Source organism: Grampus griseus (assembly GCF_964374135.1).
Source record: "Grampus griseus genome assembly, chromosome: X".
Classification (NCBI taxonomy): Eukaryota; Metazoa; Chordata; class Mammalia; order Artiodactyla; family Delphinidae; genus Grampus; species Grampus griseus.
In genome coordinates, this window is record NC_138999.1 from 28,165,373 (window position 1) to 28,177,525 (window position 12,153).

The 12,153-nt window shown below is 34.9% G+C and overlaps 1 protein-coding gene across 5 annotated transcripts in view; it reads left to right on the plus strand.

The window, feature by feature from the left end:
• The window catches only part of DMD (dystrophin), a 2,236,200-nt gene that overhangs the window by 913,377 nt on the left and 1,310,670 nt on the right, over positions 1 to 12,153 (plus strand). For all 5 annotated transcript variants that reach the window (XM_082680764.1, XM_082680765.1, XM_082680763.1 and 2 more), the window contains one exon: positions 4,886 to 5,047. In XM_082680764.1, coding sequence (XP_082536890.1) covers positions 4,886 to 5,047 — 162 coding nt within the window. The remainder of the gene's footprint in view (positions 1 to 4,885; positions 5,048 to 12,153) is intronic.

Sequence of the window (12,153 nt, forward strand, 5' to 3'; positions counted from 1 at the left end):
TGCCTTCCATAAACCATTTCCTGTCTTGCACCAAACCACATTCTCGCTGTTCCTCATAGCCATCTTTTTCCTCTTCCTCTACTTCAGTTTATCAAGTACTGAATTCATGGACTGTGTCAGTAGTTTGCTGCGTAGTTTGAACCAGATAGGACACAAACATGAAATGGTTTTGCTTCAAGCAGATGGTTTATTCATCTTTTTATTCATCTTTCTTACTGGCATCCTGAGTATATTCCATTCCTTTCTGGTCTCTGTGACATGAACAAAGTTAAGTTTAGTTCAGCTTAAAATTTCAATCTCATATTCAGTTTAGTGTTGTTTCCAGTTTAAGCCCAAGAGAACTGCCCTGGTAGGGAAGAATGATCAGTTTCCAGCATCTTCCGTTACCCCACCTGTGTGTCATTATTCTACATTGGCCTGAGAAGTAGGAATGAAGGAAAGTGAGCAAATGTCTCCTCTTAAGTAGCATTTTGTGGTGTTCATGTATTATATGTAATAAGGACACAAACATTTGCTTTCTTTGGGGTGCAAGTGTGGGCTCTTAAGAGGTCTTACAGAAGCTCTTCTGTTTTCCCATTTTTTTTTAACAAGAAAAACATGCTCTGTAATGTCTTCAATTGTCTTTATCCTGGAGTATTCTTGCTCCATATGCACTGCTCCTGTTGGACAGCTCAAACATAGCTGCCTCCTTCAGTGTCCAGTTGACCTACGGAAATGTTTTTGCCACACCAAGCATTGGGAAGTACAAGATGCCTCTTCTCTTTACTATGCCGTCATTCCAGATCCTTTTTTAAGCCCTCAGTAGTCATAGAAAGCAAATAAAGCATTCAGCTGCATAAGCAGAGTCCAAGTTGGTTAATTAGAAGTCATCCTATCTACTTTGTACTCCCAGACTCTATAAATGATGGTCTTAGAGTGCCCCTCATTTGCTTGGGGCAGAAGGGTTGAAGTACCGCTGTTTATACCTCCTTGGGGAGTGAACAGAAAAAACCATCACACTGTCTCCCTGGGCCACGGATTCACTGTGACTATGATTCTCTCCTAAATTTTCAGAGAGGTTTAGAATAAGTGAGACTGGTGGAGTAATGATGGAAAGGCCAGTTTTCTACCTCTTTTGTAAACCCTTTTGAGATAAGTCTTATTTCCATCTCTTAGAATGAGAGAAACTTAGTACTTACTGTTTACAGTTGAAGACTATAGCGAGAATTCTAAAGTAACAGAGTCCAACGTGTTCATGACCATAATAGTGGAGCTTCAGAATAGCTCATAAATTAGACAGGAGGAAACAGCTAATCAAAAGTGTTCTCAAACCCAGCAACGTAATTCAGTCAAATTGAGTATTCTTTTTCTTTTTAATTGAAGTATAGTTGATTTACAGTGTTGTGTTAGTTTCTGCTGTACAGCGAAGTGATTCAGTTATGCATATATATACATATATTATTTTTCATATTCTTTTCCATTATGGTTTATCACAAGATATTGAATATAGTTCCCTGTGCTATACAGTAGGACCTTGTTGTTTATCTGTTTTACATAGAGTAGTTCACATCTGCTAATCCCAAGCTCCTAATTTATCCCTTCCCCACCCCTTTTCCCCTTTGGTTACCAAAAGTTTGTTTTCTATGTCTGTGATTCTGTTTCTGTTTCATAAATAAGTTCATCTGTGTCATATTTAGATTCTACATATAAGTGATATCATATGATATTTGTCTTTCTCTTTCTGGTTTACTTCACTGAGTATGATAATCTCTGGGTACATCCATGTTGCTGTAAATGGCACAAATTGAGTATTCTTATTACTTGGTACTTGAGCAAATTACAACCTCTTCTTGGATGACAAAGAAAAACTGAAAGGAAATAGTTGCATTAAGTGCCTGGCCCACTGAACTTCAAATTCCAGATAATAGAACTTCTGGATCAGGACAGTCTGTGCAGTGCAGTGTGGCTGTAAATAATGCAGATTAGTGGCCTCTCTTGGGTCTCCATGTTAGTTCCTGAAGAGCCAGGGGAGTTGGATTTGGTTTTAGCACATGTCTTATAGGACTTCCACCCCCAGCCACTGTCCATGGGAAAATAGTTAATCCTTATTGTTTTACCTTGGGCAAGGTAGCAGCATTCAAAGTGGCAATTAATGCTGTCCCCCAAGCAGAAATTTCAAGGATGTATAGTTGTTTTCCTTTATATGCATCAGAATTTGGGACATAGCGTTTTTTTGCTTTTGTTTTTTTTTTTTAGTTCATCTACTACAAAAATCACTCAAAGAAATGAGGTTTAATTTTAACATTGGCTAAAATGTTTCACTACTTAGGGAAAAGAAAACAGAACAATGCTGGAGATCAAAACATTTGACATATCCAGCTCTCATTGACACGTACTTATAAACAAAAAGATAAGTAAAATAAATAAGTGTATCATTTACTAAAAGATGATCATAACCCATATTATGATATTTTTGTAAAATCAGTCATCTGACATCCGTTCTTCTTTCTTTATTTCCTAGAAATATTAATAACATTTTTAAAACTCCTAGGTAATTTTTCTCAACTAAGAGCCTGAAGTTTTCTTCGTAAATTGAAACAGAACAGGCAAGAATCTATAATTTTTGAGAAAATCCCCACTCCAGACTTCGGAGAAGTCAAATGTCTCTCAAAATCCCAGCCCACTAAAAAGAATCCCTTTTTTGCCTTAGGGCCAAGGGTCAATTTTTCAATGTTAGGCCTGAATCTATCGAGTAATTTGAAAAGAAAACCTGAGAGCACCCTGATGCCTGGCACATAGTTAGGCATTTGGAAATTACAATATGGTGTGATACATACTGAGACAGAAATAAAAGGGCAAGAGAGAACACCGGGTTTTAGGGACAGCCGCCTGGAGAGGGAGATGTCCACATTTCCAAGGTAAGACTCAAAGGATAAATGTAAATTAGCCAATAAAAGGAAGTTGGGCATGGGATTGTTCTAGGAAAAGGGAACAGCATGTTTAGCACCAAGTGTAAAGAGGAACATAATATATGCTGGGAAATGAAAAATAAATTTCTCTATAGCACCAGCAAGTAGTAGAAGATACCACAGGGACTGTGAAAGGACTTAGAGCCATATTGAGTACGGCTTTTATCCTAAGGAAAATAAGGAATCACTAGAAGATTAAAGCAGATAATTATTGTTATTTTAGGAAGAACATACTGTAGCTTCTTTGTAGATGAGTAGTGGCAGGGCAGGATTCCAGCCAAGAGTCCTGTACCATGTTTGAGGCAAGAGATGCTAATGACCTCAAGTAGAGTAATGGTGGTGGTGGGGAGAGGGAGAAAAGGACGGAATGAAGAAATATTAGGAGGTAGAAGAAAGGATTGGTGATTGATGGACTCACTAATTGCAAAATGGTGAAGGATATGATAGAAGAAGAGGAAATATCCAAAATTATGGCAAATAAAGGCCATAATTGTAAATCACTGAGATAGGGAAAAAAATACAGAGAAAGAGAAAAAGCAAGTTGGGGAGGTGGGACAGTGGGTCCATATTTCGTTCTGTTGTTGTTTTGATGGCTGTGGGACACCCAAATGGAATAGTCACTTACGACAGTATATATGCAAATGTAGAGATCAAAGGGGGAAATCTGGACTGGAGATGCAGAGTTGAGAGTTGTGAGCATATGAAGTGTAATTGTAGCTAAGGGTATGGATAGAATGAGAAGAAAGAAAAGCCTAGGACAGAATCCTGAAGGTTTATGGTGTAGGTGGAAATACTGAGAATACCTACCTTGCTCCTGCAGCATCGTAGGTCTTCCAGCTCCTTTTCCTTTGGTCCAGATGCTTTTAGCCTTGTTCTCACTTGAGTAACGCTGTGTTCCAAGTTGGCTTCATTAAAGGACATTGACATCTCCACTATATTTTAAACTTAAGAGCCAACATTTATGTTCTTCATATAATATCTAATATTCTTTATATAATATAAAAAGCAGGGTTCTTTTCAAAACCCTAATCATGGTCTGTGGGAAGGATAGTTCTTTTGTACCAGATAATCATGCCTACACATTGTATAATGAGGAAAAATCCTTGATTATGATGTACAACTTAAGAAATTCTCAATAAGTTGTCTGTCCCATTCCTTTTATAACTACTCTTTTAAAGGTGAGCCGATCCTTCAAGGGAGACTCTGCAATCTGTTCAGCATGCTATTTATACTTAAAAAGTGTTAAATTATCCTAATCATGCTTATAGTAACAATCAAGATTAATTGCAGCTATATTAGGGTTACTTATTATTTGTTCTACTTCAGCAGTAACACAAATCCAATTGCACAAGCAATTTCCATAATCCAAATTGTGAAAGAAAGTAGAGGCAAAAAAAAGGCCATGCATAACTGGTTGAAATAGAATTTAAAATAAATCCTTAACCAAATGGTTATCTAAAATTCTGTTTTTGAAAAGGAGCTGATTCTGAGCGGATTGTATATGTGTCTCACTGGTAGAAGTGGATTATCTATCTTGAATTGGATTGTGATGACGATGACCCTATTCTAAGTAAACCAAATCTCTTGAACTATATAATGAGATCAGGAGGAACATTCGGCCTGAGAACAACAGATTGCAATGACGGAGATGATTTCACTAATGTTTTTCCCAGCCTCTTTCCTTGATGTACATAATACTGTGCTTTTGTCCTGCAGAGATTCCTGATCCTGCAGTTCTGTGTGCTAACTCTTTTTTCTTTTTCTGATTTTCATTTTTATAAGTAGAGCTGAATGAGTGGCAGGAAGCTGCGAAATCTATCTTATAAAAAGGTGATGGGGGTAGAATCTAGAATCTTCATTTGCCTTGCAGAAGGATTGCAGAAAAACTATCACCAGTAAATATTGAACTGATTCATTCCTGTTTCTTCTTTGTTTAGGCCGTGAGGAGGCAAAAGTTGCTTGAACAGAGTATCCAGTCTGCCCAGGAGATTGAAAAATCCTTACACTTAATTCAGGAGTCCCTCTCATCCATTAACAAGCAGCTGGCAGCTTATATTGCTGACAAAGTGGACGCAGCTCAAATGCCTCAGGAAGCCCAGGCAAGTAGAACCTGGAATGAGCTTCTTTTCTTTCGTTTTTATTATCCGAACAAGACATTAGTAACTTTCTAACTTAAAGTTTATTCATCTAGTTGTACAAAGGGTTATTTGATCAACTGATTGGACTATTTGGAGGTAAGGGGAAAAAGGATATCTATATTAGTACTCTAAGATTTATTTTTGAACGTACATAATGGAGGAATTTGAAATAGAGACACTTAAAAGACCAGGGCAGTATCACACTGAAGTCTGCTGTTTATCAATATTTTCAAACTATACTTGAGCTAGAGGGAAACCGTAGGAATGTCAAGTTTAAAGAAAATACTTTTGGTGGTAGTATTAAAAATGCAGCATCAAATATTTTATTATCAACTCATCTTTATCTTGGAATTAGAATTCATATGACCTATATTCTACATTTAATGTGTTGCAAGTAGTTAATAACAAGAAATTAGAGATACAAATTTGCATTTTATTACTAATACTAATATGTCTATACTCATATTTACTCACATACCTATACATTGAACACTTTTCAATCTGAATTATGAAATGTGTTAAACTAATTTTTCTAGAATGAGAGTTAAAATAGGAATGAAAATAAATCTAAGTCAGCTTTATACCAAGTAAATTTAGTCTATATCTAAATTAACTTTCACCTTGGGAAGTAATGCTGTATTTCTATTTTTAAATAACATTTACATGTATGTAAAATATCATAAGAATTATTTAAATGTCTTTAGGATTTTCTGATAGTAAGGTACTATCAGATAGCTACTATATCTACAGTAACTATAGATAGCTACTTTTCACATCTTATGTACATAGTATGAACCCAATACCCAAGGATAACTCAGATCGATACAATATAATGCGAGGAGCATTAGAAGGTTATCTGTCCATCCCCGAGGCCCTCTCCCCACTAATTTTCCCTACATTTCTGATTGCACCTGCATTTTCAAGATGATTCTTGACTTTGAATTCCCCAAATGGTAATATATAATATTGGAAAATGCAAGCCACCCAAAAGCTCTTGAAACATTCTTCTCCAAGATTTTATTTTAAGATGACAGCGAAGTGAATTGTTTTCTAGAACAGAGTTATCAAGTACTCAGATTTACTTCAAGGACTGGCTTTCCTGAAGCTCAATTTGAATCTCCTTTGGAAGAAACAAGTAGAGGATAAAGAGGTTGTCTGTGAAGTAAGCACTTAAGCACAGTGTGTCAGACAAAGAACCTACTAAGAATACCATCAAAGGATGTTTTTCTAAGTATATATAAGGGGGGTAAATTTAAGCCTATGTATAAATGAAAATTTATACCCAATGTGTTTCTGTAAATTTGCAGAAGAGTTCATTGCTAATTAAAAGATTAATGGGCTTGGCTTTCCCTTTTCAGAAATCGAGTACTTGTTTTAATACATCACCGAGAAGCAGGACAAAGTGAATGGCGATACCATATTTGGCCATCTTAAATCTGTGCTCAGATTTCCTGTCACATATTGGCCACATAGATTTGTGGATGTTTGACTCCACCGTGTGGTGCACTGGTAGTTTTACTACTAAATTTAAATCTGTTAAAAAGAGTCTCCCTTTTTCTGCCTTTCAAGATAGTTTGAGATTCTCAGGTATAAACAAATTCCAGCATTAAGGAAATGTGTGCAATGTGTAAAACATATTGACAGGTATACTCTTATTATATGTAAAAGTAGATGTAGAGCAAGGCACTTCCTTGCATTCTATTTGCATTTAGGACTATAGGGCAGCAATGAGCTGCCTCTGCATGTTCATTGACCAGCTATCTGTCATAATGAGCAAATTGAGCCTTCTGATTCTAAATCAGATTAAACATATTTTACTTTTTTATTTAGTGTCATGAACTTACAGGAATAAAGTTTAACCTTTTAGACAATAAAACTACATACTGCTAGAATATCACCGCATACGTTGATTCGAGTATTTTATTTCAAAAAAGTAATTCTTAACCAAACCAAATTCTTAAATCATATGACTACAGCATCAAAATGCCAGCATATTTAAAGAGAGGTTTTTATTAAAGTACAGAATTAAGATGACATCTTATTGATTCAAATAGAGTAAAGCAAATAGAGAAAGCTCTTCTAGATATAGAAATTTTATCTTCTAGATATAAAAATCAAAAATTTAAGACATATTTCAAAAATAGTACGACTAAATATAAAAAACCCTATGAGTGTTTCTTCGAAACAACTTTACAGAATAAAATCATCAAATTGATAACTGCGGAGAAGCACACGGCATGAATAGAGTTGTTTACTTTATTTAATTTTCCTAAAGAACATTGTGAAATACAGAGATTTAGTTTTATCACCTAAGGTCTGGAAGCAAAATTCCAAGTACCCAGCTTTGCACCCCAGGCCAATCAAGTCAGAATCTCTAGGTGGACTCAGTCATCAGAATTTTTTGGAACTCCTCCCCACCCTGAGTTATTCTAATATGTAGCTAAGGTTGAGAACTTTCGATAGTTCATTACTGGTAATGGCTGAGTAGCTGCAGTCTCTTTTTTTCACATCACACTTCTCACCACTATTTGACATTCTCACCTATGGCGGTGACAAGATTTCAATGGGAGGAAGTTGGGGTGGAAGTCAGACTTTGGTGACTTTCCTATATTGATTGTTTGCTTACTCTTATGGGAAATGAGTGAAAGTAGAAAATGTAGCTGAGAACTCCTACATGAACAAATTAATTTACACAAGTAGAATTTTCAGTATGGATGTTTGAAGATGAACTTGGCTTAGTTTTCTTATTTTCTTCTTTTTTTCCCCTAATTCCACATATGTTAATGTGCCAGTTACCTTGTATGTATCTCTAAATCATTGTAGGAGCCGTGATAACTGTGTCTAAATAGCCATGTAAATGTCTGTAATTCTTAAGACTACACAGATACTTCAATCTGTAATTTTTTCCCCTTTTCCAGTAATCTCATATTTTGAATCTCCAATATGTTAGAACAGTCTAACATGGGTACCTGTTGAAATGCTCCACATCATTATGTGTTGATGATGCACATTTTATAGAGGAGAGTATGACCCCAATACTCATATTACCACTAGAAGCAGTGGGGTTGCTTAACAGTGATTGTAATAGCTAAATTGTTCTAGTTCTTTTGTCTGGCAGGTTCATGATCCCATATTTTGCAGCCTCATATCCCACAGAGTAGATTTATGTTCATGAGTAGAGGGGGAAAAAAGGAACAATTTAGGAAACAAACAAATTACCATCAAAGGAGAGGATCTCATAATCATCATCGGAAAGTTCTCCTGTATTTTGCTTATCAAGCTAGGACTTTTGGGCATTCCAGGTTCACTACAGACCAGATTTCTTCCTTCCATCTCTTTTTCCATCCCAGTGAATATCAATAAAGAGAAATGAGTATCAATAAACAGAAAAGAGGGATCTTCTTTTTACTAAAGAAAGCTGTTAATTTAAGATGATTGCATTAGCTGCGCATCAAAATAATTCATAACTGAGGTCTTCCTGTATTTAAGCTAAATCTTCTAACTCACTTTAAATATATTTGGCCATATTTAAATGTAAACATTACAAATTCTCAAAATCAGTGCTTAAAAAATAAAGACCTAAATGCAGATTTTGGTCTATCAGATTAAGTTTATGATTTCATTATGGAATAAGAAAGACTTTTATAGTAGAAATAGGCACATTTGATTGCCAAACGACTCAAAACAGTCTAACTTTACAGCCTACCTCACTGATTTATGAATTAGACAGTATAAACTTACATAGGGAAATTCATTCTGGATTTATGTAATAATGAAATAATTTAATCACAGAACAAGAAAATGGAGAGCTATTATAGATATTTGGGCTCCGATGTTAAACTCCACATAACCATAACAAATAATTTCCTTTCTTTTACCCAGTAATATAGATATAATGGTAAACACAATGCAATGAATTTTAAATCTGTTCTAACACTGAAATGCTGCCTCTGTGTACTACTATATAGAACTGATTACTCCCCAATATAAAATGACTATTATTGTGATTTTGACGTTTGTTTAATCGTGTGGGAAATAATCACAAGCAAGAGTTGCAGAAGATGTGAAAGATTATATTTTTTTCATGTTCCACATTTTTTTTAAGATGTTGGGGGTAGGAGTTTATTAATTTATTAATTTATTTTTGCTGTGCTGGGTCTTCGTTTCTGTGCAAGGGCTGTGTCAAGCGGGGGCCACTCACTATCACGGCCTCTCTTGTTGCGGAGCACAGGCTCCAGGCGCGCAGGCTCAGTAGTTGTCGCTCACGGGCCTAGTTGCTCTGGACATGTGGGATCCTCCCAGACTAGGTCTCGAACCCGTGTCCCCTGCATTAGCAGGCAGATTCTCAACCACTGCGCCACCAGGGAAGCCCCTCCACATGTTTTAAAAGTACAAAGTATCTAAGATCCTCGAGTACATTTTCTTCTTTTAATTTTAGAATATGTGTTGTATGTGGCCATTTCCCCTTCTTGCGGATGTAATATCAAAATTACTGTTTAAAAATGACTCGTCTAACAGTGTTCAATTTCTCCATTCGTAGTCTTAACCTCACATCTTCTAATATTTTTCTTTCTGAAATATTTTAGTTATTTTTTTCCCTCGGAGTCATTTTCTTTATTTGATGTGAGAAAAGCTTCAATAATTATTTGATACAAAGTTTCCTTTTTTCCATTAAATACTTTAGGCAGTTACGGCTTAATTTTGCTTGCCATTTTCTGTCGTTAATTTGATATATGAGAATGGTCTGGTGAGGTAAATCATGATAAAAAGCCCTGCTCTCTGCTCAGTTAATTGTAAAATGCTATATTGGAAATGTCATTAATGTTTGATTGATTTTTAGTTTTCTAATTTGCCCTTTACCATCTCTAATGGAAAAAATGGTTATATTCATTTCCACTGTTGTTTCCTACTTTCAATATATAGTGCTAGTTGTGAACATAATTACTGTATTGTCAAATGTCTTTTTTTGGTAAGGGCATGACGATATAATTAGCTTTATATTATTTCACTTTTATGGAAAACATCCAGTGATCCTGAGAAATATTGGATTGAGAGCTCCTTTTAGAGCATACATGGGTATTCTGAATCAGCAGCACTCATTTGCTACTTCCTTTCATTTTGTTTCTTTTACAAATTACTGATTTTATATGAAGCTGACAGTTTCACAAGATCAGTTGTTTATTTTCTTCAAACACTTATCATCTGTATGCTAGTAGATGTATATTTTAGGTGAATATAGAACTCAAATAGTACAGTCTTTAGATCTTTAGCAGACCTTAGAAGTCCGGTAGCCAACTATGGAAATCATTATCCTTTGGATGAAATCTTCCAATCCCAGTGTTTTCTTCTACATTAAAAAGTTTTTTAAATGTTATTTTTTTCATTGTCTGATTATAGTATCAGGAAAGACGATGTAATATTCATCTTTTTTTTTTAAGAGGAATCTGTAAATGGGAGATTGTCCATTTTACCTATAATTTTCCATAATACTGTTATTTAAACAAATCACTTATCTATTTCACAATAAGCCTGCCCTAAAGTGATAAGGATTTTTAAATTATGTAGTTCCAGAATGATAATCTGATGACCTTAAATAAAGTAGGTGGTAAAAGATATCCTAAGTACAAACTAAAGATGAATTATCACTTGAAAGTAAGAATTGTGGAATCAGTTTTTAAATGTGCTAGCTAAGTATAAGTGTGATGCATGTTATACAGCTTTCCCAAAGTAGAATCAATTGGAAATAGATGTCCATTTTTATCTTATCTTAATAATGAATTAAATTGTTATCACTAAATATATACATTAAGTACATGAGATAGTTCTTCCCAAATCTACTTGTGTGATATACTCTGCCAAAGAAAAGCAAAAGGATAATTTGAGCAAAGAACTGTATCCCTCTTGGATATTAATGCATATTAATATATAAAATATTCTGAGAAGTTCTGTAGCACGGACACATGGTTATCCTTAATTTACAAAATATATTTAGCCCCTGTGCTCCTTTCATACATAATATACTCAATTTATAAGGAAATTTTGATCTCTAATCCTATTGGAATCATACTACAGATATGAGAATTTTTCTAGAAATGCTGCCTATAAATTATGATAAAATCTAAGTTTTATATGATGTTCAGCCATCAGTTTTTTCAGTTTTAATAATTTTAGTAGTGGTGACCTTTCTAAGAGTATAGAAATTCATCCTCTCAACAGTCTATGTAACTGCTTGATATAAATATGAACATTTCAAAGTCCATATAATTCTTTGCATTGAAACTTCCAAATTGCCAAACTTTCCCTTCACATGTTACATGGTCCTTCACATCCCCTTGTGACAGATAAAAGTTAAGTTTTTGGTCATGTGTTTTTGTAAGTTATTGTTGTTCCTATTGTTTATAAGTCATGACAACAGTATGGCTCATCTGGAAAAATGTGGAATTAGTCATCAGAAGACCTGTGTTTCAATGATCACTTAAGTTATTTTGGTTTTCTTTTGTAATGCTATGCTACTGCAGGCAGCTCTGAGGGGGCAATCTTTAAGAAAAAAAAAACTATACAAATTACAAATAGAAAATTAAATACAGTTATAGAAGAATTCTTTTTGCAAGTGACCAGCCCTGAAACTTAAGGTTCAGTAGCTTTTCATTAATTCCTCCTCTAGATAGTAAGTTTTACTCTACCCAAATCCAGTTCTACTTCCGTGAAAGTAAGTATTCACACTCTGCACACTCCAAATTCAGTCTTTTCTAGTGTGGTTCCCACACCTGGAATGAATTCCCATTTTCTTATTATCTTATCTACCCCTCTAAAACCCCCTTATCAGCCATATGGAACTTAAATTACGCCAATTTCTTAAACTTTTACCAGATTCTATAGTAGAAATAAATATTTCTCTTCTCTTATATGGCATAGCATGATTTTTCCATTATATTGCATGCATTTCTGCTTTGTAATTTACTTGTATCTCTATGTTCCGTTTCCCTAGAACAGATATTTTTTTAAGAATAGGGTCAATGGTTTGTTCTCACTGTGTGGAATAAGGTGGTAGACGCAGAATCTCCTTC